We start from the raw sequence: 27875 nt of genomic DNA on the forward strand, positions 1-27875 counted from the left end.
GTGAAGACCACCTACAAGCCTCCCTAGGGCATGAACCCAGGTACAGCCTGCAGTACCTCGCAGCAGCCCACAACTGCTTCTTATGCCCTCTGCTAAAGGCAACTGGTTTTGCATGTGCTACACGGACCTGCCCGAACTTGCAGCTACGGCTACCAGGCGGTGTTACCGGATACCGTGCTGCAGAGACAGCCGGAGAACAGGGATGCTGTCCGCTCCAGTGCAGGGGCAGACGCCAAGACAGAAGTCGGGATGCGGCGAGGAATGGGGATGCCTGGCAGAATGCCGAGACGGGGACTGTCGGGGCGGGATGGCGGTGGGAGAAAAGCGGGGGTGGGATGCCGGGCGGGATGCTTGGGGGGGTGTACAACGGGGAGAAGCCGGGCGGGTTGGCGGGGGGGCGGAAAGCCAAGCAGGATGCCGGGCGGAGCGCATTGCGGGGGCCGCCCCCCTGCAGGCGGAGCCGCCTCCGCCCCCGCCCCCGCCCCGTCCCGTCCCGTCCCCGTCCCCCCTCGGCGGCGCGGTGCGGGGCGGGCGGCGCTCCCCGGCAGCCCAGCGGCATGAAGGAGTCGTCGCTGCCCGGTACCTCGCTGCAGCGGGCCTGCCGCCTTCTTGTCGCCTTCTGCGCGCTCCACCTTTCGGCCACACTGCTCTACTACCTGGCGGACAGTGCCCTGGGGCCGCCGGGCAGCCCCGAGCCGCCGCCTCGCCGCCCGCCGCCCGCCAACCTCTCGCTGCCGTTCTCCCGCTCGCCACCGCCTGCCTCCCACACCCGGTCCTCTCCCGCTTCGCCGCCACCGCCGGGCCTTTGCCCCGAGCCCTCCCCGCTGCTCGGTGAGTGCCGCCCCGTCGGGGTCTGGGCGGGGGAGTGCGGGTAGGGGGGCTCCGCTGCCCCCCCTCCCTCCCCTCCTGCCGCCCACCTGGTGCCCGCCGCTCCGCCGGGGCCACAGAGGGCGGGAAGCGGGGGCCGCCGCCCTCCACACCCCTCCGGTAGCGCCCGCCGCCGCGCCTCGGATGCCGGTGTCCCGGTGTCCCGGGTAGGTGCGTATCGCGGCGGGGCGGGTGTGATAGCGGCGTGTCTGCCCACGCGTGGCGCCGGTCAGCCAACACAGCCTGGCAGCGCCGGCGGAGGGGGATTGTGGGAGAATCCCCGGGGAGCCAGTGTTTTGGGGGACCGAGGCACGGATGCTCTCGCCCGGAAGGCAGCGGTGAGCAGAGCTCCGGTGCTTTCGGGGAAGCTCTCCCTCCCTGTCGGGTTTCTTTCTCGTTGCCGTAGAGGTTGGGTAATTTCCTCTGGGAACTTTACCCAAAATACTTGTATTGCGCAATTTCACAGGAAAGATCAGACGGGCCGTTTGTGCTGTGCAGGCTTTCTCAGCCTTTTGTGTGCGCGGACCTGCTCGATGAGCGGCATGGGCTTAAAAAGTGCTGTGAGGCAGGGTTATGAATATTGTTGTTAATGCATCCCAGCGGCGCTTCCCACGTCTGTGGTCCTGTGATGCAGTATCCTGATACGTGGCAGGCTGGCGTGTGTTTTATCTGCACTGGAGCTGTGCTCCTCACAGGCCTCTCCTATGACTGGTGGGTGCTCTTACAGGCTTGCAGCCTGCTGGAAACCCGATTTTTAACATTGGCCACCTGTAGCTGTGGCCCTGTTACAAGTCAGAGGTAGGAGCAAGGTGAGTTTCAGCAGTTTTCTTCCCCTTACAAGGTTCTCGCCCAGGTTACTGTTTGTAGCTGCTGCTCCTTTAGCAAACCCTCCTCTGGTGTGGGTGGAGTTGGTTGCCATGACCTGCTGACATCCCAGTTGATAGGGACTGGGCCACAAGCCCTCCAGGGCCTGAAGCCTGGGGATCATCTCCCTCTTCATCATTGGGATATGTTAGCACATTCACCTTTTTTTACTAGAGATGATGAGAGAGGAAGAGACTTTCAAGAAGCTACCTGTGGTTTTCAATTTATAAAACCAACACAGAAATTCATAGTTTCTCTCGGCGCTTGCTGGTCAGCTGTTTATGGATCAGTGCATCTGAGTAACAAGTGACTGGTTTGTTATTTTAGGAAGGCGGTTTTGAGGTCACTAACAGGAACAGTGCTGTGTTTTTTTGTTGTTGTTTTTGATTCGTATCTTTCACTTTTTCTCCCCCTAGATCACTTTAAGCTGAAAGTAGCTGTGCAAGCCAGTGCTCACAGAGTGGATGTGGGAGCCCTTTATGATTGTGGTTTTGCTTTAAATGGTCTCCACTTACCCTGATCCTCTCATGAGTGAGTCATGTGCTTTGGAAATGCCTGGAGTTCAGAGAAATGCTCTTACGTGTCCCCAAGATTCAAACTGCTATCAGAGTTAGTTGCTGAAGGATCCATTAAAATTTTTTGTATCATCTTTGTAACACCTTCAGTGCAATTTGTGGGATCCACCGAAGGGCAAATGAGGCTTATTGGGAGTGGTTATGGTTGTTCATAGAGCTACAGGGCCATGTACAAAGTAGCTCTTTACAAGCAGTACACAAATGGTTTCTACCTGTGTTACCTTCATTGCTTGTGAGGTGCAAGCCAGCACCATTTGTGTCCAGCATGTAAGTGAGAAACCTGATGGGTATTTATTTTTCTCCTGCTCTTCCCAGGTTTTGGTTGCAAACAGCATTTGTAAAACAATCCTGTCATGCCTCAGATGCTGGTCAGAGCTGAGTCTGCCCTGATCAACATCTCATGTATCTCCAGTGCCAGGGTGGGGGATGGAGAGGTGTAACACTCTGCAGGCATTTCTGACTCTCAATTCACTAACTCAGAATTTAAAAAATACCCAAAACCAAACCTCTTCTTTTTGCTCACAAAGCTCCTTATCAGTATGAGCATAACAAGCAGGAACCAGCAAGACCTTCCTGTGATTCTCACCTTCACAAAGCCATGGACAAGTGTTCTGATGGCAACGGGTAGCTCCAACTGCCCCATTCCTTCAGCTTAAACCTAAATTTATTGATATGTACCTCATCCCTTTTTTAAAAAGATTTTTTTTGTCCTCCCCGCTCCCCCACTTTGTTGGGAAGTGTGTGATGAATTGTGCAGGATATGTGTGCCTGAGCTGCCCTGGCTTTTTGAATGGTCAGGTACTTGTTTCAGAGGCCCTGAGTTTTCTTTTGAGGTACATTTAGAGCAGTTTACAATCCCTGCTGTCTGGCTCTACAGCAAATGCATTAACTGAATGAGGTATAATCTCCACAAGAGGCTGCCAAATTGAATGCTTTTATGGTTCACTTGCCTTTTTTTATAATTTAAAAGCATAGTTCAGGGCTGGGGAAATAATACCATAATTCAACTTTGAATTAGAAGTCCTTAACAGCTACAATATTCTCTAACAAGGTAATATAAGCATTTTGAGTCTTTTCTCCAGTTTCAAGCTCTTGCCAATTAGAGTCTTAAGTGGAGTATTGAGAAGTGGAGCCTGCTTCCTGCAGTGAAATACCAGCCTCTGAGAAGCCTGAAAGCAAGTAAGCCCAGATAGATTCTGCAGGTTAACCACCCATCCATTCCCCAAATTGCTACATTTTGTTTTGTTGTTTTGTTTTGGTTTTTAAGTTTATTCTGTAGAAGTAGTATATGTGTTGGCCTAAGCACTTTAACTATGGTCAAATGCTTTTCTCCTACTTTTTCCATGAGATCTTTGTGTCCTGATGATGGGGTTGTTATGTGCCTGCTGGTTCTAGGAGGGAGTGTAGAAGGGGCATGTTCTTTGGTAGTAGGATCCCTCTCTGAAAGAGCTGTTCTTAAAGCAGCATTTATCTTTCAATGCCAGAAGTCTGCAAAGCAGAATCTCATGGACCACCTTGTCTGTATTTCAGGAGTGTAATTTTTCAAGTCCTGACTGATCAAAAGCATGTGTTATTTATCGAGGTTATTTTAGAATATAGCTGCCTCCTTAACGATTTTTGACCCTAATTTAGATACCAGGTGAGACTGGTAAGAGATGGCAGACTGAGGAAATGTGTTCTTACCCTCAACCCCATGAGTATCTATCTCATGGCAAAGATGACCCAAGTGCTTTAAACATGTTGAAGGCAGGCATCTGGTTCAGTAGCTTCTCACCCTCAGTTTCAAGTTTAGCAAACTGGCAACCCCAAACCCTAAAAATTAAGGGATATTGATAAAACAAATGGACAAACAAATCTTAATATATGAACCAGTGAACTGTCCAAAGCATAAACCACTAGAAGGACACAATTTTTCACTAATAATTAAAAAGGAGTACAGTTTCCAAATGGCTGTTTGCTGGGAGTCTTGGGCATGCAAGAAAAACAACTTGGGATGCCAGAGTCCTGTATAGGAAATGATGCTTTCCACTCATAGGAAGGCATGTTTTAAAAAAATGATGGAGAGAAAGAAGCTCCTTTGGCAGGCTTGTGGGTGACCAGCTGTTGCTGGGTTGGAGAGAGGAGGACCTAGGGCTTGGGCTTTCTCTTTGAGGCACGATTTCTGATGACTGTGTAGTCAGTACAAGTAGTCACTCTAAATTGCTTATGCTGAAGGTAAACGATGAGAGTAATCTGATGCTTTAAAATTTGTCCTGAGGAGACAGAGGTAGCCTGTCAAATTGATTGTGATGCCTAGTGCCTGTATCACAGATGTTTTTAGAGCTGAGAGGTAAGTGAATTCACAAATAATCTCATTTGAGGGCCCTATATATGTGGACATTGCATGGGCAGGGATGGAGAATACTTTAGCAATGCAAGAATCCTAGAGGGCATAATTTGAGGCACAAGAGTGGAAACCAACAAGGTCCTGAAAACACTGCTTTTTAAGGGGACTTCCGGTAGTGTATGTGATATGTGACTAAGGGGTTTGATAGTTTGGCATGTCTGGGGTCTGGATCCTGTCACATTGCCCACCTGCAGTCATGGGCTGTCATCTTCCTGTGCAGGGAGAATCTGTGGGGCCACTTACGAGACCAAGTGGTAGAGAAAGGATTTGCTTTGCATGCAGCATCTCCCATTTGTCTCTCTCATCTAAACTTGCTATTGTCTGCCTCTCTCTTTTTTTTTTTTTTTTTTTTTTTTTTTTTTTTTTTAACCTTTACAGTACTGCAGCCTCCCCTCCAGCCCAGGTGCTACACGAGTTACTTACCTCACGATTGCAGTGGGGTTGTATTGTATCTGTCTGTTGCCTTTTTTTTTTTTTTTTTAACAGTAAAACAGAAACTCGAAGAGTACAGAGGGGGCTGGGGGAGGGGGAGCTAACACGTGTACAAGTTTGCTCAAAGTTTGGCTTTCTTGGCCTCAAAAGAGAAGTTGAGAAACTCTGTTAAACTTCTACAAAGAACATGTTTAAGATGTTTGGCAGGGAGCAGATGCATGGTTCTGCCAACGCTGCTGACAGCTCTGCAGCTACCCATGTGGCTAGGAACAAGTCCTGCCTCTGAAGTGCAGGCTGTCTCAGCAGCCTCTGTTGTGAGAGCATCCTTAGCATCCTTTTACCTGGTCAAAGTGAAGGTCAAGGACTACTAACTGGGCTTTCAAACCAATTTGGAGCGGTAGCATGCCTTCCCAAAGAGCAGCTGTTTCAGGGACACAGCCCAACAGATGGGATGTGCTGCAGAGAAAAGGAAAGTTTTTGGTTCACAGCCCAACAAACGGGATGTGCTGGGGAGAAAAGGAAAGTTTTTGGTTCATCTAGTTATTTCCCTGCCAGCACTGATCTGAAGGAGTAGCTAGTTTCTTTGGAAACTCGGCCAAGTTTGTGTATGGAAGGAGACAGATGATTGCAGCTTCCCTAACTGCACTTGGATGCAGAATTTGCTTAAGTTCTCAGATTTCTTCCTCTGGTGTGGAGCTCTTTAGTCTGACTTCACTCAGCAGATGGAGGACATTGTCACTGTTGAGGGCCCCCCACACCCCGAAGGGTAGAGTGCTGGGGTACATGGTCCTCATCACGGAGGTGCTCTGGGTCTGGTAGCCTCGTGAGCAAGTCTAAGGTGGTGGGCTCCACCACTCCTCTTCTCCTCCTCTCCAGACAGCATCCTTCAGCTACTGCTCCCCTCCCCCATCTCCTGCATATCCATCTCCCCGGGAGAGGAGGGATTTTGGCTTCGGAAGGTTTGAGAACAGAGGGAGCCAGTTCACAGCAGTGGTGGAGCCAAAAATCTGGGCTTCCCTGAGATGTGGATGCAGCCGTGTCCAGCTCACCACCCCTATCTCTCTAGGCTGGAGAAGGTCCCATTGCTCAGCTTGTCCCCACCAGGACAGTGTTTTCCTTTGTGCATATCAGTTCCTAGGTGCCTCCAATGAGGGGTGACTGGTGATCCTGAAATGGATTAGGACATCCAGGATGGGCAAGCCGTGGCTGTCCGTGATTCTGGGCATGGCAAAGAGCCTTTCCAGCTGCCTCCTGGCTGCAGCTGAGCTGCAGGAGCTCGGGGCAGTCCCCAGGCCCCTGCAGATGTTTGTCTGAAAAACAGTCTGCTTTTGTCACCTCCCCTGCTGCCAGTCCCCAGGCTGGGGAGTCGCTAGACTCACTTTGGGTGGACTTACCTGCACACGTCTTGCTAAAGCTGGGAGCAGCCCTATAAAGACTTTAGGGGATGAGTTTGTGCACAGGTGTGCACTGGGCAGCAGCAGGGTCTGGGCAGCCATTTCCAGGGCAGGCAGTGCCCTGCTCCCATCCTCTTCTCCCTGCAGCAGCCCGTGCTTTTGGGGGTGTACAAGTCCTGTCTGAGTTTTGGCCAGACAGATGCACCTCCACCCCAACTGGTGCTATCTGGGGAGCGTTCCCCAGCCCTGGGGCAGTGCTGGGATCCAGGTGCAGTTGCCACTGAAGGGACAGGATGGGCAGGGGGCCTGTGGGCTGGGTGGAGGCTGCCTTGTGATTTGGAGCTACCTGCAGCAGAGATAGCCCTGGGGTGCCAGGCAGCCCAGGAGAGCTCCTGTCCGCCCACCCCATCCTGCGGCATGGTGGGGGGTTTCCTGGCAGAGGGCAGATCAGCCTTTTTCTGATCCGGGCCTCTCTGTTTGTTTGTTTTGAGTTTGCTGTTTGAGGGCCTGGAATTTAATTTGTAGACGGCAATGAGCAGGGCTAATCGCATGCAGATTGCCCAGCTCAAAGGGAGATGGTTCAGGCGGTTCAAAGCCGCTTCAGTGAGCCTGTGCTGGATTTGAGCCACCGACGAGAGCTTTGAATCTCTCACAAAAGTATCTTCTCGTGGAAAAGACAAGATTTAAAAAATATTTTTATTTCATTTTAAGACAGCACGTTCATGTGTGAGACCTCGTGTTGGAATAGGCAGTGTTTGAGGTTGGATTAAGGAATTTTTGTCACTGGGCTGTACTTGCTCAGTTAATCATGCAGACCTGCTATTGTGCAGACCCAGTGTTGCCAGCTATTCTTGTTTCTTCCAGCCAGTTTACAGGGAGACAGAGGTGTTCTCGTGGCACTTAGGCTGACGAGTCACATGCCAGGACAGGATGGACCCAGTTGCTTGAGGGGTGCTGGGGCTGTCCCTTCCCCCAGTCCTGTCCCATGGTGTCTGGGCTGAATCGAAGTTTGAGCCTGGCTGGTGCTGCCTGTGTAGGTTCTGGCACAGCCCTTAAGTTCAGCTGATTTTAATAGGAAATGTGTGCCTTGCTGAGCCATGGGATGCAGCTGCCTGACTGTCCTGGAGCTGTCGCATGCGTCTAGGGGCTGGAGTGACCCCTGTTCCACAGCCTGCAGTGGGGGTCTCACCCCCCCCGTTTTCTGGGGTGGAGCTGGCTTTGCTTTTCCCAGTCAGGGCAGACTTGGTGTGGCCCTACCCTTTTCTGGTGGGTGCCTGCTAAAATAGGGTTGTGTTTTGGTTTTTATGGGTTTCTTTCTTTTTCTTTTTGCGAGTTCTGCTTCTCTGTTCTAGCCTTCCTGTCTATGGTTTGCTGAAGTACGGCAGTGCGGGTGTGCACATCGCGAGAGAGCAGTGCCCAGCCTGGGTGATGGAAACATTCTTCTTTCCTCTGTTTGGGGAAAAAACTTTTTCCAGCCTGTGTGCGACACACTTTTGCTTACATTCTAACTAAATTAAATATGACATTTGCACATGGCTTAAAGCACGCAGGTGAATTTTGTGGGTTTTTTCCAGTGAAGCACTTGAGAGGGCAATTCAGTCTGCTGGTACACCTCTTCAAACCTGCCCAATTAGCCCAGCTGCCCTTCTCTCCATCTCCTTCTGCTGGGACTGCACTGCTCTCCTGGGGAAGGGGCTCCCTCCTAACCCACCTGACCACCCCACCCCCACCCCTTCTCTGGGGAAGCTCTTTTTGGCTGCAGCCCCATATTGTATCTACTTGCTACCACCTGCTACCACCTTGTTGGACGGACCATGGCACCTGTGGTTTGCAAGCCCCCTGGGGTCACAAGAATACAGTTTTGGCTCTGTGGGGCATTGCTGCTTGAGTTTTTCCAACACTTCTAGTATCTGTGGTTGAGGGAGGCTGCTGCAGCCTCTAGATTTATTACAGAGTCAGACCAAGCCAATTCTGAGATTTTTGTGCAAGGGTCCTCTTTTTTGGGTCAGCAGGATGATCACTGGGGAGGACATGTGCTGACAAGAGTTTTAACTGTCATAGCAAGCAAAGTAGGGGGTGAGCAGATCACCAGGGTGTAAGAAGGTAGTGAGGGCTGTGTGCCAGGTTCCTCAGGCTTGAATGCCATGCTGCCTTTGGCTTTTTGCAACCCTTACCTTTTACTTCATGTGAGAAGCTGCTTCCTGTTTGTGTGCACCCCCCGTTATCTGTGCCTGCACGATGCCTTTCCTGTGCACCTTCCATTTGAGCAGAAATTCTTCTGAGTGTCGGAGACGGGAAGTTGGCTTTTTGTGTGTCTCTCTCTCTCTTACCCTACCACTGCTAGCTAAAACCTCCCTTTACAATCTCTGAATGGTTTGCTGGTGATGCTGTGCTTTTGTGTCTTTTGCAAGCTTCTGGCAGTTGATTTTTCATGTTTTCGAGGTTTTCTTTTGCTAAAAATGCATGATTGAGGCTCACAAAGCTTCTCTGTTGGAGCTTTGTAACTCTGAAACCAAAAGGTGTCTGCCTACAAATCCTGGGCTGCATGGGTGACTGGAGCTGCAAGTCCACATAGCTCTGTCATACCTGTCTGTTTTTCACAGGGGCTCAGCATACCGTGAGTGGCTCATATGTCAGGCAGTCAGCTTGAACATAAGCAGAAAAGATTGAGATGGAGTGAATCGACTTGGAAAAATTACCTGGTAAACATGGATAGGGATACAGTTTTGGCTGGTGGGACAGCACTCGCAGAAAACTTCGTGTGCTATATTGGCATCAGCAGCTCAGGTCACGAGTCAACACCCTTGGGAGACTTCCCAAGAAGCCTTGGGGCTTCTTGCTTTCCAGATAGTAATATTTTGGTGAAAGTGATTTAAAATTAGTAACTGGAACCATGACTGGCCACCAGTTGGAAAGCCTGTGGATTTGGATGTAGCCTTATCCTGCTTGGGAAACAAACTGAAAGCATCTATTAGCAGTGGTCGGTATCTTGCTGGTGCTTTTGTCAGCCACATGACTTTATGAAGTTTTGCCATTTTGCATGTAAAAACAGTCTATTCAGTTTTTTACCTTTTCATGTTCTTAACTGACGCCGGTGAGTGCATTAAGTTGGTGATTTGCATCAAGCCTGTCTCAGGAGTGGCTGCCTTGCTGAACTCCAGTGCCTGGGGTCTCCTCATGGACCAGCATGTTATCTGCATGCCTCGGGGAAAGCGTTTGCAAGGTGTGCTGCCTCTAAAATCGGTGTGAGTAGCTGGAGGGTCAAAGGCATTCAGGTCACTTCTCACCACTGTCTCTCAGGATTCTGAAACTGATGAATCTGTCTTACACAGCTGCTATGTATATACAATGAATGTGTTTCCCTCTCCCGTATTTTCCTTGCTGGCATTCCAGCCTTCTGAAGGCTCACAAAGGCACTCACTGGTAGGGTGAGAAGTCTGCGTTTGGCCTGGGGTGCTGGCAGGCAACAGCCTCTGAAGAGCCCTGCTTGAAGGGGCCACATGCCTGTGGCCCAACCGGCGCCGCAGGAGCTCACAAGCCACCGGCGGGAGATTGCCCTTGTGAATTTGCCGAAACGCGCCAAACTTTTGTTTCCTCCCCCCTTACATTGCGCAAGCGAGTGCGAGACATTAGAAGACCCTTTTGTTCTTTAAACCAGAAAGCATCGCATGGGCTGATGGGGCTCGGAGTTGATTTTTAGGAGCGCACAGCTGGGAGCAGGGGAGCGCAGGCTGCCCTTCGGGCAGGGGCCACTCGGTGGGGCGGCAGCTGCCGGTGCCCGGGAGCAAACCGGGCTGGCAGGGCCCCACCAAGGGGTGGGATGAGCTGCTTCCGCCCCGCCGCTTCCTGCAGCCTCCCCGAGGGGCGATCCTGATGCTGGCGGTGGGTGCGACAAAGGCAGGAAAATAACATCCCTAGGTACAGATGTCCAGGGTAATCCCATCTGGTGGCCAGGACTGGCTTGGTGAGCCGTGCCAGCTGCGATACCTTCTGCAGTTCGAAATGCACAGGAGTGTGTGTAGCATGGTAAACTACCATGTAGCTAAGTATGAATGCTTGTCTTCTAACGGAGGTAACGCTGTGAGGCAGAGGAATGGGCTGGGGGAAGCAGGCATGGAGGAGGGTCAAGGCCAGAGGCCGGCCTGGGAGACTGCTTGCCACCACAGCGGGGAAGCGATAACCAAATTCAGAGGAAGCGATGTGCTCCCCCCCCTTCCGCCCCTCCTGGCCTCCTTGCTCCGGCGCCTGTCCCACCAGCACAGGGGTGGCAGTGCCTGCCCCTATCCTACTACTGCCAAGCCCCAGTCCCAGTTTAGCTGCTCTGTGTTCCTTCCTGCCTCGGTTCCTCCCATTCTGGCCTCTTCCTCCTGCTGCAGAGTGCTCTTGCAGCTCTCCCTGCAGGATGGTTTTTTGGGCAGAGAGGCTTTGGCCCTGGCCGTGCAGCCGCAGGGCAGGCATCTGCAGAACCCGGGTTGCACTGTGGGGCAACTGGGCAGGCATCTTGTGGGTGCAGCTGGGAACCTCGGGGGTGCTGAGTGTGTGGGCAGGCTGATTCCAGTGCCTGGGGTTTGAGAAGCTGCTGCCTTCCCATTGTGTGAGAGGGAAAAGTCCAAACTTGCCTGTTAGACCTGTGCAAAATGCAGAGATCAGGAGATCCTTTTGGATCCTGCCCGTGATGCAGGTTTCCTCGAGGTCTTGCCTTGGCTGTGCAGACAGAGCTTCCTCACTGCCTCTGGGAGTGCATTGAGCAGCTTTGCCTGTTTTACCAGTCTCCTTCTTGCCACCTCCAGCCTGAGAGAGCATCAGTTTATGGAAAGCAAAATTGGACTGAAGTAGCTGCTTATAGATGAATAACCAGGGAATGAGCCCTGACCCTCGAACTCTATTTTTGCTTTTTTAGTAGTCATGTGTTGAGGTATGCATGAGGTTTATAGTGACAGCCATAGTCTTTTGAGGACTTAAAGTTAGTCGGAGGGGGAGGGTATAGCAGTCAGATCCTTAGAACTGATCCCCAGCCTAGTGCTATGGTTTGTGTGTGGGACTCAGCATCCTCTCCCACTGCAGCTGCTCAGCGTGCACACCAGTCCCAGTTCATTCGCTTGGCATTGCTGGGGCAGGATGTGATGGCAAGAGAGCTAATTCCTTCTTCAGGCACTGTGCTCATTAGGTTTTTGCAGCAAGTCTGTTCCTCAGGGCTGGAGCAGCTGGAAACAAACACCACCAGAAAGGGTCAGCCTGGCTGTTCAGAGAGGATCCATGGAAGGAAGAGCTCACAGTGGTAGCAGTGCCATGTTTCACCCCAGACCCATGTTTGGCAGCACAGGAAGAACCACCCAGGTGCCAGCGTGGCAGAGCAGAGAATCCAAGGGAAGCAGAGAGCACTCCTGTGGGTGTGTGAGCCCCACACACGCTGATCTCATCAGCCTTATCAGTGCCCAGAACTGTCACTGCCCTCTCTCCCTGCTCTCTGTCTTGAGAAGCTTGGGGGCTGCTGTTCTCTCTGTGGTGCCAGGGGGGCTTCCCAGTTTTACACATCAGCTTTGGCACAGATTATTTTGGTGGTTTCAAAACCTGCCACTGTTGAAACCATGTGCAGGAATTGCCAACCTGCATGCAAATCTGGATATGTTTTTTTAGCAGTTCTGATACAGAACTTTTAATGAGAAAGGAGGCATGCCTAAAGAACACTGAAAATATCTATAAGAAAAAAAGAAAAACCAAGAAAGGGGGTTTTGTTTGCTTTGCATGTGGCTAGCATTGGCATAAGTGATTACATTGATGGGAGAGCAGGACTGCTTTTGAAATGCTCAACTGTCACACTGTAAGAGGTGTGCGAGAGCACAGAGGGTAAGGCTGGTTTTGTGGTGTACATGTCAGTAGGAGCAAAGCGATTGGTTTGCCACACAGATGGGAGGATTTTCAAGACTTGTTTGGCACTAGCAACTTGATTGGGGTCTGATACCAAGAGGCTACAGTGTTTGCAGGTTTGCTTGAATGTGTGGTTGCTGTGGATATAGCTGGTCCAAGCTTCAACACCTCCATGCACCTCTGGGATTTTGTTTGGATCCTAACTATTGGATTTAGAAGATAAAACAAACCAAGACCCAGATGTGTGTAAAGAATGCTTGCTCAGAGAAATAGTTTGTGTGTACTAATTCACTTTGTGCTTCTCTTCCAGTTGGTGCTCTACGTGTGGAGTTTTCCCAGCCTGTGAACCTGGAAGAAGTAGCAAGAATAAATCCAGAGGTCAAAGCAGGAGGTCATTTTGCTCCAAAGGACTGTATAGCTCTTCAGAAAGTAGCAATAATCATACCATTCAGGAACCGAGAGGAGCACCTGAAGTACTGGTTGTATTACCTGCACCCAATCCTCCAAAGACAGCAGCTAGATTATGGAGTGTATGTTATCAACCAGGTAAGATGTTGAAGACACAGGACTTTACAACACTCTTGTAACAGTGCCAGTGACCCCTAAAGCAGAGGAGGGATAAGGGGATAAGGTTAATTAAAAAAAAAAAAAGAAGGCTGTTACACCCAAAAAAACAGAAGTGGAAATGAACATAAGCAATTTTGCTTTGGGGATTTTAATGAAAGACCTGCATTCCCTCCTCCAGTCAAACACAATTCACTCTAAGGAGCTTCTACTTCAAGAAGCAGAAGTGAAAAAGCCACTTGGTGAGCAGGGAAAAAACCCTAATGTCACAACGTAATGTAAATCCTATTTCCAAATGTTCCTTTTTCCCAGCTGCTGCAGGAATTGCACAAAGAGATTTTTAGGGTGATCTAAGGTAGCACTAATGCCTAATCTGGCACTGAGTGTGTGTGCTATAAGGCCCCAGGATTTCACTTTCCTTAGTGCACAAAGGGTCAGTATGGAGAAAGCAAAGCTGTGGCAATGGAGCAGGTGAGTGATTGTCTTCAGGTGAATAGAACAGAAAAGAAACAAGTAATGACAGGGCTTTTTGTTGTGTTTTTTTTTTTCCTCAGTATCTGATGGTATCAGTCCTGTTTTGCTGTTTTGTTTTGTTTTGCTTTGTTTTTATAAACAAAAACAAAGAAACAAGCAAAACAAGTACACAAACAATTTTTCATTCCAAACAGTCTGTCTGAATTTATACCATAATGGTGGTTAAATAAGTGGATGTTGGATGTTGTTCACACTTGGGAAAACTTAAAATGTGTAGAAATTTGCATGGGCCTCAGTGTGAAAGAGCAGATGCAGTTCTGAGAGCCCCTGCAGGGACCACTGGCTGGGCAGTCTCACGGTGCAGTTTCTCTCTTGGATAGGTGTTCATATCTTGTTTTATCAGCTCTGCAAAAGCTGAGATGAAGTAACATGCTTCTTTAGATGTGACTCCTTAAATCTGCGGTTCAGCTGGTGTGTATTGAACACTGTAACTATTTAAAATAAAAGCAATGAATTTCCTCACGGAATTGAAAGTAAGAGGAAACTTTTTCTAGAGAGAAAGCCAATACTCCATTACTACTATTCCTCTTACTTAGCTCATTTCCAGGGTGCCAGGGGTCTGGGTAAAAGTGATTTGTGGGGAATTATCAGCAGCTCCCAAGCACAGCAGCCAAGATGCTCCAGTACCTGTGGCTGACTCTGCTTGTGGCCTGGTGGCCAAGGGATTTCTGCAGCGCATGGACTGGCACCCTCTGCCCTAAAATTAAGCCCTGGGAGGAGATGCTTCCTATGTCAGGCAAAGAACATCTGGTGCCACTGTGGGCTAGCAACACAGGGCCAGTCCCTTGTCCTTCAGGCTTCATTTCCTTGCATGTGTAGCATTTGTCTGCGTGAGTTCCTGGTGGTGCCACGAGGTTGCCTGAGCCACCATCCCCAGCAGTCACTGGGGTGCAGGTGGCAGAGCAGGATGCCTCCTGTTCCTCGGCGTGGCTGGGAACTGAGGCTGCAGTGCAACTTCCAGCAGTGATTCTGTGATCCTGTGCAGCTCTGCTGCAGTCCAGGGAATGCTGCCCACCGTGGTCCAGGGGCACCACCTGTGGGAGGGAAGCCATCTCCAGAGCCAGCAGTGAAGCTAGGTCTGTGTTTCTCCATCAGTGGTGTTCTAGGGTAAAGAAAAAATGGGCCTTGATTACCTGAAGTTGTGCTTCCTTTATGGTAAAGACAGAGTGTCCAAAGCCCATTTGGAGTTCCTGCTGCTGCTGTGATGGTGCATGCTGGCTTGCATTGCCCTGTGTTGCTAGCTTCTCTTCTCTGGTTCTGTCCTCCAGTGCTAGGGCTGTGGGGCTCTCTGTGTGCTCTAAAGGTAACCTTCACAAAAGTTACTGAAGCAAATATTTGTTTCATAAACATCCCTTGAGCAAAGTTGCGGTGGCAGTGACATCCAGCACAAGGACATGTATGTCCTGGACACACCCAGCAGTCAGACGTATATAAGACGCAATAAGACAACCTGATTTTTAAAATAAACATGCTCCTTCTGCATGCCTCTAACAAGCTGTGTCTGGAAGAGGCAGAGTGGTCAGTAGTAGTAAAGACACTGCATGCATCTCTCAAGGGTGAATGGGAACAGTGAACAAAAAGAGTTGCAGAAAATACATTAATTCTGACAGAAGTACAGTAGGAAAATGGTCTTATTTCTCTGCTGTCTTGACAATTGCTTTTCTCTTTTTCTTGTCTGTCCTTCCCATTGCATCTGCCCTCTTTTTTTTTTTTTTCTTTTTTATTTTATTTTTCCTTCTAGTGGGGAAATATTACCTTTACTTGTTAATCCTGTCTATAGCAAAGCAATCACTGAAGCAAGGAGAATTACTCTGTGATCTGATTCTTACACACGCTGCCTACGTGCTCTTCTGTGCTCTGCATCTCATAGAAAGAAAGAGGAGCTCTGAGCCCTGCTACTGCTGCACTGGTAATGTCAAACTTCTTCCTTTCAGCGCAATGTGTTCCCATCACCAGTCCCTCCTGTCTCCACTGTGCTGTTCTTGCGTGCCTGAATGCCTCACAAGAGGGCTTGGCTGAAGTAAGGGGGATGATGTTTGTAAAATGTCTGGGGTGTAACAGGAGCCAGTGGAAAATATGTATGGTGCTTTAGCCTCCACACCCTGCCCCCAGTAAAACCCAAAAGCAAAGCATGGAGTGGAAGTTGCAGTGTCTTTGAGACAAATCTGAGATGAGGACATGTGTCTGGGAGTGCTTTTTGTAGCACCTGTTTGATGCCATGCAAGCTTGGCTTCATCATATGAGAAGGCAGCAGGAAATTTGTGGTATCTCCCTCAGTCCTGGGTGCTGAAGTCTAGAAATGATGGCTGCTGTTCAGCTATACAGCCAGACTGAAGTTTGGGAAAAGGGAGATTTTAGCAAATTCCCTGAAAACCATGACGTTGTTCAACAGTTTTCCACTGGCCCCTGGTGTTACCTGCAATTTCCTGAGTAACAATGTTCCAGAGTATGTGTATGTGTGAGTGCAGAGTGACTGGGGCATCGCGCTTCCTTACCTTACATTGCAGGGGTTACCAGGACCCCCCAGGTATGTGGGCAAAGGAAGGAATTGTACTTGGCTCCTGCATTCCCCTGCAGTGATGTGGGAGGTGAATTTCCCCTGCAGCTGCTCTCTCCTGCTGAATGATGTAAGGATGCTGAGGCTTCTAAACACCCTCTGGCAGAGAAATAGAAAAGTGTTCCCCTGGTGTCTCTCCATATGGTCCTGGAAATCTGTCTCTATATGCTCAAGTCAACTGATGTGTGGACTTCTGTGTGAACATTGCACATGTCGTGCAGGCTGTCTTGGGTCACCCCACCAACCTCCTGTTGGAAGTGATGGCTCTCCCAGCCAGACAAAAACATGTACCCTCCCCAAGACTTGGTGAATTTAGGTTCCAGGTGAGAGAAAGGCCACAGGTACCCTTCACTGCTGTGCTGTCAGCAAGAGCCATCACAGAGCTGCATCCTACATGCAAGTGGGAGGCAGGGCGAAACTGGGACAAATGGTGCCTCCTTGCTGGTTTGCAGGCCTTTTAGCTTGAGTGATAGTTCCAAAAATGTTAGTTTTCTCTGTCTGGCACTAAAAAGAGGTGGTATCTTTTTGGTAGGTCTGGCAGAGCATATCCAATTCAGTGAAGAGTTGGGAAGTAGGAAGTCTGGATGTTGTTTGGTTTAAGCTGTTCATCTTTGATGAAGAGTCATTGTAAGACTCTGCAGAGCTGAGGCAACAGATTCTGCTCTTTCAGACAGTCTCTTGTGGACCAGGGAATGGAGATGGACTTGGACATGCTGGGAGAGACAGTAAAATCAGGAGCTGGAAATGTGTGCTGGGTCCCTGCACTGAATTCAGACATGGGTTAAGTTTCAGGACAAGAGAATTTAAGTGAAAAAATGTCAGGGGGAAAAAAACAAACAAAAAATCTGCAAAAACATGCTTGGTTTACATCTTTTGTGGTTGAAGGCCTAGGAAATAAGCATGGAGGCTACATCTAGAACTTGACTGCACTGTCAACACAGCAGTCCACTGTGAAGTGCCCATCTCCTCAGGATGATGCTTCTTTGTCCAAGCAAGTTGAAATTGATCCATTTCCTTGTGATGAGTAACAGGGAGCCTTCATGGAATGAGGAGCTGCCAAGCAGAGGCAAGGGCTTGATATTTTAGTTTTGCTTTATGTGCTCTCTTTGAGGCTTACCTCTGGTGCTGTGCCCTGTGTGGACTTGGAAGGAACAGCAGCACACAAAAAAGGAGATTTTCCAGTTCTCTCTCTCTCTTTTTTTTTTTTTGTTCCTTTAATTTTTCTTTCAAATTATGGGAGCATGCAGCAAGGTTGAGATTTTAGATTTGACTCTGAGATACTGCAAGCTCACCAGTGCTTCTACATTGCCCTAAGTACAGAAACAGCTTTCTGGAAAAAAGCAAAACCTCTTGTCAAGTCTTTTTTTTTTTTTTTTTTTTTTTTTTTTATTGCCACTGCATGCTTTAAAGCCCTGAATAACTTCTGGGACGGAAAACCAGGCTTCTGCCCTCCAAAGAGTCACTACCAATAACATTACTGCAAGGTCTGCTGTCTGCTAACTGTAGATATACCAAAAAACAGCTTGGAGAGGGGCTTTTCTTTCTCTTTTTTTGGTTGTGATTATTCACCGCCTCCCCCCCCCCCCCCCCCCCCCCCCAAGCCTTTTGAATCCCATAGTGTGAAGCTTTGTGCCCGTTTGAGAGGAGAGGGGCAGGGCCCATGTTTTGTCATGTGTTTGTCGTTTGGCAGTGTTTGGAGAGAAGTTTAGAAGCACATGTCCTGGTAGCATTGTTAATCCGTGTCACCCAGAGGAGTTAGAGGCTACCTGAGGGCATGGGTTAATTATGGCTGAGCCTTTGCTGGTAACAGAATCGGTTCAAAGTGCCCTTTACCTTGAAATTTCATTATGAAAACAGAAGCTGAAGGCTGTGGAATAAGTACAGTCCCCTAGACTGGACTCAGCAGATGCCTTGAGGTGTTAGCACATGCCACTTCGCACCAGTCCCTACTTAGGACTGTGGAACAGCCCTGGGTTTGGTGCTGTGGGACCTGAGGAGCACTCCACAGCTGAGACTGGGCAAGGCCCCTTTGCTGGCGGGAAGAAAACCCTCTGATCCCACAGCCTCAGCCACTCCCTTTCCTCAGCCTCTTTGTTCGACATGCCTTAATTTTCTCCGCAGACGTTTTTTACTGCTGTTGCTTATGCATGATGATCACCTTCCCACCACCTTAGTTATTGCGTGAACCCTTTTGTTTCGGGTGAGGGTGCTGAGAATTCGCTCAGATCCTCCTCCACGAAAGCTCACTCCTCCCTGTGAAGTAATTTACGCCCGAGGCAGGTGATGAATGCTTTTGAAAACCTTGGTTTGACACTTGCATGTTAAAACCTTTAGTTGAAAGGTATTTGTGACTGTTTGAAGAACCTCTGTTGGCTTTCTAGCCACAGGTCCCTTACCCAGTCTGGACTGAACTGTTTCCAAACTGATTATTGAGCAGCCATTTGAGAGACAGTGTGGGTTTGGCTGGGTTTTTTTTTTGGTTGTTTGTTTTTTTTAAGCTTCTGCTCCTTGAGCACAATAATTTATCTGTCCTTGATTCCACCCAGGCAGGGTGCAGGTACCCCAGGGAGAGGGGGTGATTTGCACAGCAGGGGAGTCCTTTGACTTGACACTGCTCTGAGGGGGCATAAAGGGGAAAAGGTGGAATGTGGTATAAGAGAAAAGATTTGGCAGTCTTGCTTTCTAGGCTGGGAAGAAACTTCAGCTTCTTTCACAAATGACCTAGGAGGTCCCTTCTGCCTGCTCTGTTGCCCTGCACAGGGTTTGGGTTTGAAGCTGCTGCTGCAAAGCTTTGTCCTGGATTGGAAATCCTTGCTGGTATACCACTGGCATTCCTGGGTTTGTGGGTATGATCCTGCTGGGTTTTTTGAAGTGCTCAAGCAATTTGCAAGCCTGTACTTGTGTTCAAAGCGATGTGTGTGCTTTTGAAACATCTCTGCTCGAGAGAGGCCAACCTGATCTCTCCTGGGGCATCCTGTTGCTCAGCGAGGAGCACACGGTATCCTTGCTCTCTGCAGCTCCCTTCATGAACTGCACCCGTCCTGGGATAAACGTGCTCTGCTGCTGGGTCAGCTCTTTTCAGGCCCTTCCCATCACGGCTGACACCTCATGGTGTCGTTTTCCTGGCGAGGCCCTCAACATATAGATGGTGTTGCCTGCCATGCAGCAGCTGGCGGGGGGGGCAGCAAAGCAGGGGCTGTGCATAGCAGCAGCAGCAGCAGCAGCAGAAGGTGCCTGAGCTGTGGCCCTTGCAGGGGGCAGCTTGCACCAGCCTGCTGTCCCCTAAACGAGGCTGGGTGTCACAGCCATGTCCCAAACCGCGAGCACCGTTCCCTTTCCAGGGCATCCTGCACCCTTGGAGCCTGCCACCCAAAAGAAGGGAGCTGAGGCAGGTCCAGCTTTTCCTCAGCTGTGCCGGCTGCCCCACGGTTGGCAGCTGGCAGGGACCCGTGGTCCCACAGGCGTGAGGTGGGGAGGGCAGAGGAGGGGGACCCCTGGAGGGGGGTGCTCGGGTCCTCGGCAGGCACGGCAGTGTCATGCAGTGACACTGGCGTCCAGAGGCAGGTAAGAAACTGCTGATGTCAACTGTAAAATTTGAGTCACTTAACTGGTTTTGTTTGTTTTTAAACTAGGATGGAGAAGAAGAATTTAACCGTGCTAAACTGCTGAATATAGGATTCACGGAGGCTTTGAAAGAGTATGACTATGATTGCTTTGTGTTTAGTGACGTAGACCTCATCCCAATGGATGACAGGAACACCTACAAATGTTACAGCCAGCCACGGCACCTCTCTGTATCCATGGATAAATTTGGATTTCGGTGAGACGCCTTTTGGAGGGGGATTTTGCTCCTAATACTGCCCTTAGCCTAGCAGAGCAGGCACTGCATTACACCTCCCCGCCCACCACTGAAAGCATGGGAAAATGTCTCTGGCAAAAGCCTGTCTTGGCGTGTGCATCCCTGCAGGGAGCGGGTGCCTGCGAGCAGGATGGGCTGGAGGGGAGGAAGGGGGAGAAACGCAGCTGAGCAGTTTATTAAAATTCACAGCTTCTGGAAAGTGAAACATAGGGCGAGGGAGAAAAAAAACAAGAGCCCGTCATTTTGCAGATGTCCACGTATCCCTTCTTGTGTTTCAGGCTGGAAGTTGGAAGATGGCTAGTGTTTCCACCCAGTCTGAAAAGTGAGACTGTCTCAGAGTGAGAATTATGTGCAGCTTTAAAAAGATTGCATCAGTTGCTATTTTAAGAGCAAAAGAAATATTTTTGGCTGTTCAATTTTGGGCCACAGAGAAACCTGCCCTGCTATCTGGGAAGAACACAGAAAGAAATGCCTTTCAGCACACATTCGGGCTCAGCAGCCTGCTGAAAACAAATTCTTGCTTTTCCTTTATTTTTTTCTCCTACCCCAAATCCTCAAGGGGATTTCAAAAGCTTGTCTATGCAGTGAAAAATGGATGTGACCCTATGGTGGCCATTACTGCTAAAGATACAACAGTGGCATTGGTGGCAAGACCCCTGCATGGCTCTGCTCCAGACTCAAGCCCTTCTCTGAGCACGATCAGCACTGTAGCAGCTGTGATTGTTTTCTTGTACCCAGGTGAAGCTTAGAGCAAAAATGGGGGTCCTAGGGGTTTCTTCTGCTTGTTGAAGAACAGGCAGGGTCTGTGGTAGGTCCTGGTAATCCTTGCATGGGCCCTCTCCTGGTGCTGTGGTTCTGAAATTCACCTGTACCTGGTTGCCTGGTGAATCGTCCCCTGTTAAGAGCTGGTCACCCTGCCAGCACAGTTTGAGAAGCAGAGCTGCAGGAAGAGAAATCTCTGTGGCACCTCTGATGATTCACTCCCAGGGTATGCATGTCACCATGCAAGGTGATGGGCATCTCGCCAGCCTGTCCTTTCAGTATACTTCTTAGTGCAGGACTGCAGCTGTTAACCAGTTGCAAAATACTTGCCAGCTATATTTGTGACTGGGCCCACCAGCACCCTCTGCCTTGGGCAAGTCCAGGACACCAAAACACGTGCTGTTCCTCACTGCAGGGAGGTACCCTGCAGCTGATGCAGGCTCACTATGGGCTGGGATAAAGGGCAGCAGCAGCCCCTTTTTTGGACAGGCAGGCTGTTCCTTGGCTGACACCTCTTCTCCTCTAATGGCCTTATCTTTCTGCTTCCAGGTTGCCTTACAACCAGTATTTTGGAGGTGTGTCTGCCTTGAGCAAAGAGCAGTTCACAAAGATCAATGGGTTCCCAAATAATTACTGGGGCTGGGGTGGTGAAGATGACGACATTTACAACAGGTAAATAGCTACTGCCCTACCATCCAAAGTGCTTCCAGGGTGGGGATGAGCACAGACCTGCTGCTCTTGCCCGAGTATTCATGGGTGCAGGGTGTCTTTTCACCCCAGCTGTGGGAGCCTCCCATCTAGGTGGGGGACTGATGTGATATGTGGGCGATCAGCAAAAGCATGTTCTTGCTGGGTGCTGCCACCCCTTTTCATAGCTCCCACCACGTGCTGGGCAGTGGGTCTGGCTGGAAATATCTCACCCTCAGCTCACATGTGCATCGTCTGATTGCTGTGCAGCCTTGTAGGCATCAAGGCCATGGTGCTGGTTGGAGCAGCCTCCTCACTTAGGGGCCTCCTCACACTGGCCAAAGGAAGTGGACTTGGGGTGCACAGCAGGGTGCAGGGAAAAGATTTTGACCCAGCCTGAGTCTGCATCCTGGTAGCAAAACCTTTTGTTCCCAGGAGAACTTCGTTTGTCCTACAGTGACTCTAAATAACACTGTAAGCTGCCACTTCCTGCCTGGCAGGAAGCTGAGCAAAGCTCAGAACTGCAGGAGAAGAGGAAGGTGTTTGCACAAGGCAGGCTGGGACCATCCCTGCCTGAAAAGGGGGGCAGAAAGTGGGTGTGGAGTTGTTCTACCTTACAGCTTCATGTCCCCAGGGCAGTTACTGTGGGGAAGCCCCCAGGGTGGTCGCTGCGAGAAATCATTGTGGGGACTTAGGTTTGGGAAGCCCTCTTGATGTTTTTTGATGGCAAAACCACTCTGCATGGTCTCTTCTCCAGGCTTGCCATGCTCTTCTGAGCTTCAGTAAGGGTCTTCATAAAAAGTTTCTGAGTTTCAGCGTTTTTGTTTAATACAAGCAAGTCCCGGTGGGGCAGGGCATTCTGAAAAAGGTGGTACCCCTCTCTTTTTAGAGCACTCGGGTTTTGAGGAGCAGAAGATGCTATGTAGAAATTAGAAGGGAGACACAAAGAGGAAGAAACTGGGTACTTTTTCAGCATTGCTGACAGTGAACTGCTGGTCCCTTACAGGGATTTTGCAAACAAAGACAGGCTTCCCCTTGCCCAGCAGGTACCAGCGGGGACCATTGTGGCACTGACCATGTGTGTCCATCCATGCTGCTTCACCACCATTCACTTGTTTTTACCAGCATTTGCATCTTTCACACCAAAAAAACCCCACGAATGCTGTTCTGGCTCCTTTCCAGGTGGGTTAAAAACTAGATGCCTCCCATTCAAATTCCAGTCTGCAGCCTGGAGGAGGGTGAATTGGGCCCATGGTGCTGGTGAGGGTGTGGTGAATTATCAGATCCCTAGTATTGGCAGGGGGATGTCTTTTCCCCGTGCTGACTTGCCGACTGGGTTTTTCCTGTCACTGTCAGCCAGCCTGCATACACACCTTAAAGGAAGGAGGAGGAAAAAAAGGATGCACGCACACACACATAAACCAAAGGTTATTTGTGGAAGAGTGCCCCGCATCTGTTTTATGTCACAGGTATTCAGTGTATTTGTTTTTTTCAGGCTGGTGTTTAAAGGCATGAGGATATCCCGCCCAGATGCCATCATTGGGAAGTGCAGGATGATTCGGCATTCCCGGGACAGGAAGAACGAACCCAACCCTGAGAGGTGCGTCCACCCCGTCCCGCTGCGGGCTCACGGCTCTAAGCTGCCTCTTCCCCTCGCCAGTAAATCACTTCATCGCAGACCTTTTCCCCAACATTTCACTAAGGCAGAAACGCCCTTATTTGTTAGTTTGCTTGTTTTTGGGTTTTTTGTTTTTGTTTATTTCTGAAATGTATCAAATTAAGCTCCCAGCAGTTCTTTTCAGCTTGTCCTTGGAGAAACTGTGCTCCAGTTCTAACCTTGAAAAGGACCTGGGTGATTAAAAAGCTTGGCTGCTTTTTCCTGGCTAAAATTTGACCCCAAAGGCCTGCGTTTTCGCACTGGTCTGGCTGGCTGGCCAAACCTGAGAGTTTATGGGACCTGTTCTTCTTAAAACACCGGAGATGTTGCCTTTAGAAGTGTCAGGCTAAGTTCGTGTAGTTTTAACACTTCTTTTCCTTTTGTTCTTTGTTCCCTCTCCTCCTTCCACAGGTTTGACCGAATTGCCCATACGAGGGAGACAATGAACTCTGATGGCTTAAACACACTGTCCTACAAGGTGTTAAGAACTGACAAGTACCCTCTGTATACAAAGATCACAGTGGATATTGGCTCACCAAAAAGCTAACATCAAAGACAAAAGAGAGACCTTGCCTATTTTGCCCAGGACATCAGGCCTCACTGATGCTTTTTATCTCCTGGTTTTCTAAAAGTTTCAGTGAACAACAGCAACAACAAAAAGGCCTCTTTTGACATACCAAAGCATCTTCAAATGGGTTGGATGAAACCTTTTTTTTTTTTTTTTTTTTTTTAATTCCAAACGTGACTTTACACAATTTTTTAACTCTTCATTGTTTTATAAGTCCAGAAGCTGTACATAAGAGTTGCACATATTTGCATTACCAGAAAATGTTGAATCTGATCTGTCTGCTGCAGTGCTCCCCATGTTGAGTTAATTTTTTGACCAAAATTTTGCTGTGGTGCATTAAGCAGCTGCTTCCCATGATATTTTAGTATTTTTAATGGGATGGATGAAAACATTCCTTTTAATCAATTTCTGGTTTCACTTTATGAAGGACAGTAAATTGCTGCTAAAATCCTACAAGTTTACGCTTTGCATTAGATTTTTTTTAATGGAGACAATATTGTATATTTTTTTCTCATAGTGACCAAAACCAAACATCATCTGTGTGTGCAGAGCAAGTGTTGAACAATCAAGTCTGGTTTCAATGAATGTCATTATCTCTTCTGGTCTCAAAGGAGGCTTTGAGTGAGCTGGGCCAGAGTTTGCCAGAATTTGCCAGTGAGCTCTGCACACAGGGTGTGAGCTACACAGAAGGCATCTGCAAAAAGCTCTGGCTTCAGATAATTGTACTTCTGGATGTGGTAGTGACTTTTTGCCTCAGCACAGTATCACCTGGATTTATTTTTTCATGTTGGCAAGGGGTGGTAATTTTGATTTTCTTTGGTTTGTTGGGGGGTTTTTTTTGTTTGTTTTTGTTTTTCTGAAACAAAGATAAATTTAATTGCATGATGAAATTACGGCTTTAAAATTTGCTGGCACTTGTTAGCAGTGGTAGAGCATTGGAGCATTGCCATGCTGGTTAAATGTCATCTGAACCTTCCTAAAATCAATTTTTTTTCTTGCAAAGTCATGCATGAAACTTGAATTCACTTAGTACTTCTGTTGTTGTAACATTTTAATAACTTTTTAAAGTAATTTGTATATCATAAGCAGTATATTTAATAAGCAATGAAACTAGGGTGCAGCATAATAGATTATGATTCAAGGCCTCCTTTATCTTCAGACTAGCAGGCTTTTTATGGGTGTCATTATAAATAAGCCATGTATTATATTTGCCCTGTGTATTCATCCATGAAATCTCCTGCGATGCTGAGATACTCACAGCAGGGCAGGCATCCAGTAGATTTCTCTTTGCCTGAAGCCTGTTGCAGTGTCTGTCCTCTATCTGGAAACTAATTTCTGATTTTCTCAGGCTTTGAGGTACATGCAGGTTTTGGATCGCTACTTTTTGTCAGTGCACCTCCCGTACAGACACCCTGCTTTTCCCTCCTGTCACCGAATGAAAGCCTTAAGCGCTGACACTATCGGAGCTGGTTTGTGATTTACAGCTCTCAGCCAGGAAAGTGAGAACTCAGTTCCTCCTGGTGAGCACTTTGCTGCCAGCTCTGTCCACAGCAATTTGCACTTCTTTGGCCTGTGCTGAAGGCTGTTGAAATCAGGGACGCTCCTTGTATTTGGGGATCATCTTCAGCACTGCCTTTTTTTTTTTTTTTTTTTTTTTTTTTTTTTTTTTTTTTTACTTTCTTTTTTCCTAGGTGTTTGTTTTTTTTTTTTTACTTTACTTTTTCTTTCTTTTTCTTTTTTTTTTCTTTTTTTTCTTTTGGGTGGTGTTTTATTTTGTTTTCTTTGTTGAGACCTGAAGGTTTTGCTGAACCCTTGCATTGCAGGGGTGGGATCCTGCAGTGGCAGGGGCACGGTGAATTTTTTTCTTAGGCCAGCAGTGGCTGTAGGTATGCATGGAGACTTCAATGACTGGGGAAACACCAGGGTGCTTTTCCAGTCTCGCCTTGAAAAAGCATTCACACCCTTCACATAAAAGCTGTTGCTGGCCAGATCCACTGCTTTAGTTTGGCTGAGAGCTCAGCAAACATGGCCTGCATGGACCAGGAGTGAAGCAGGCAGGAGCAGAGTGGTGTTTTAGAGACACTCTCTTGTGCTTACTGATGCATTTTAAAAAATTACAACCTTTCGGCAGCTTTTTTCTGCACATCTTGCAGATACAATGGGTACAAGAAGAGGACATGTTACAGAAGTCAGGTCAAATGTCTACCTGCAAAAAAAAAAAAAAAACCCGTTGGTGTATCTGTAGCCTTCATCATTAATGGAGATGGAGGCAAGGATTTTCGTTTTTATTTTCTTTCTCCAAAGGTGCCTTAGAAGCAGGGACTCCCTCCCATAGGCAGCAGATAAGTACCAAAACTAGTCCAGGTTTTGCTAAAAATTGCAGGTCTCTGCAGAGGCACCGTGATTTTGTGCTGAGCCTTTTGTAAGTTGAAGAGTGGGGACCTTCAGCCGTAGTGGTGTCTGTCTGCTAACAGGCTATGCAAAGGGCGATTACCTGTCTACCTGTTGTAATTGAATGGTTGGTTTTGGGCTGCATGTTTTCACTGCTTTAGTATTCTCTGATGATTAGAAAAAGTGTAACAACTGGTTTTGCTGGGTGCCGAAAGCAACGAGTATCACGGAGGTGGTCTGAGCACTTGTTCCTGTCTGGTGCAATCAAAGGTTTCTACACAAGTGCCTTGTAAGAAGAGAGAAATGGAAACTGGAGAATCAGGAAAACTTAAAACCATTTTCAGCAGAGAGACACTAGCATGCATGAAACTGTTGCTAATTTTCTCTCCTGCTGCTGAAGCCACAAGCCATTTAAAAGCTGAGGCTGCCTCAGGTTGCTTGTTTCACCTTCGGTGCTGACCTGTGATTTCCAGATCTCATTGTCCCTGTGGGGACTGTGTCAGTCAAAATCACCAAACACTCTTGACTCAACCTGGCCATGAAATTTCTCTGCCTGGGATCTTTTGCAGTGCCTTTTCTGTGAAGGCATGTGTTGCACAGAAGTGATTTCTGCCCCTGACCTGTGGTTCGTGGTGATTTTTCCTCTAGTGCTCGGTTTCTTTGAGATTAGGTTTGCTTGCTAGGATGAAAGAAAGTCCTGTCAGGCAGCATTTCCCTGGGATGTTATTTGTGTACCATGCTGCTTATGGGTTTCCTGTAGATGGTTTTGCTTCTGCATTTTTATCATTTATAAAATGGATGTGTAATCCAGTGTTCCTACTTTACTATCAATGTCAAATAAAGTATTTTCAGTTACAAAGCCTGGCAGCATTACTCTGAACTCTCTCTCTGGGTGGGTTTCTGGCTGAGGGCATGGTCTGGGCCGTGCCTCAACCCCCTAGGATTACTTTCTTGAACTTTTCGTACGTCTGAATGCCCCCACCAAGTTTATTTCCTTCTCTGAACTGCAAAATTTTTACCAGCTCCAAGAGCCTCAACATGATACAAGAAAGCCACAGGGTGGTTCTTTTACCTGTGGGTAAGGAGACAACACACACAACCCTCCTGAAACCATGCAGAGGACACAAGCTGCCCACTGCTTGGGGGAAACAGGCCACTGCTTGCTCTCTGGGTGTTTGTGGGTTTGGCTAAGTGTGCGGAAATGGAAAATGCATTCTTGGGAAACTGGTGCAAAAGTTTGCCTGTGTTCCTTGGCACTGTCTCATGAAAACAGATTCTGTGGAAGAGATCTTTCTGGCTGCAAGACAGCCTGGCAAAGCCTAAGGCTAGGCAGCTGGCATGTGGTCTCAACTGCTCTCCAGGCAGAGGTGGACTTGTTCCCAGCTGGAAGCAGCTACCAGCCTGTGGCCCAGGCTAGCAGAGAGGGCAGGAGATCCACAGGTCCCTACAGTTTCTTGAAAGCATGGTCCAAAGGGCTTATTGACATAGAGCTCTGCAAGAGGGCATTGGCCTCTGCATGTGTCACCCTACATTGTGGCTGGGGCACAGGGACAGTGCAGGAGCATCATGGCACAGAAGTTGCCTGCAGATCTGGGTACAGCACAGGGCTTGAACAGCAATGCTGTGAGGGACAGTGGGTGGTCCATGTGGCATCTTTCATTGCCTTTTGGACCCTGAAAGGTGCTGCGTGGGAATGGCAGGCATTTTCTTCTCACAGTGTAAAGTTCTGTATCCATGGGCAGAAAAATGCAATGAGAGGGACCTTCCACCTTCTCCCACTTCTATCCCCAGAGGATTTAGCTGTTCCTCCCCTCTTCTGCTCTGCTGGGTGAGGAAAGGGCAGAAGTCATGCAGTTCAGTGGCTGGAAGAAGCCCTGTGCAGAGTTTTGTCCATTGCTGAAAGAAGCAGC

At 48.7% G+C, this 27875-nt stretch overlaps 1 protein-coding gene across 1 annotated transcript; it reads left to right on the forward strand.

The window, feature by feature from the left end:
* Positions 1 to 484: 484 nt before the first annotated feature.
* B4GALT1 (beta-1,4-galactosyltransferase 1) lies at positions 485 to 26824 on the forward strand. Its single transcript, XM_071730349.1, has 6 exons — positions 485 to 831; positions 12697 to 12932; positions 19674 to 19861; positions 21212 to 21334; positions 22845 to 22949; positions 23418 to 26824. The coding sequence occupies exons 1-6, from the start codon at positions 558 to 560 to the stop codon at positions 23551 to 23553; spliced, it is 1062 nt and encodes a 353-aa protein (XP_071586450.1). The 5' UTR covers positions 485 to 557; the 3' UTR covers positions 23554 to 26824.
* Positions 26825 to 27875: the final 1051 nt, after the last annotated feature.

Source organism: Heliangelus exortis, chromosome Z (assembly GCF_036169615.1).
Source record: "Heliangelus exortis chromosome Z, bHelExo1.hap1, whole genome shotgun sequence".
NCBI classification, from domain to species: domain Eukaryota; kingdom Metazoa; phylum Chordata; class Aves; order Apodiformes; family Trochilidae; genus Heliangelus; species Heliangelus exortis.

What these genes read in the sequence shown, in the direction of transcription:
- B4GALT1 (XM_071730349.1), top strand. Translation starts at nt 558, where the DNA reads ATGAAGGAGTCGTCGCTGCCCGGTACCTCGCTGCAGCGGGCCTGCCGC. An exon ending in GAGTGTATGTTATCAACCAG is followed by an intron (nt 12,933 to 19,673) that starts GTAAGATGTTGA and finishes TTTTTAAACTAG; the next exon opens with GATGGAGAAGAAGAATTTAA. An exon ending in AACGAACCCAACCCTGAGAG is followed by an intron (nt 22,950 to 23,417) that starts GTGCGTCCACCC and finishes CTCCTTCCACAG; the next exon opens with GTTTGACCGAATTGCCCATA.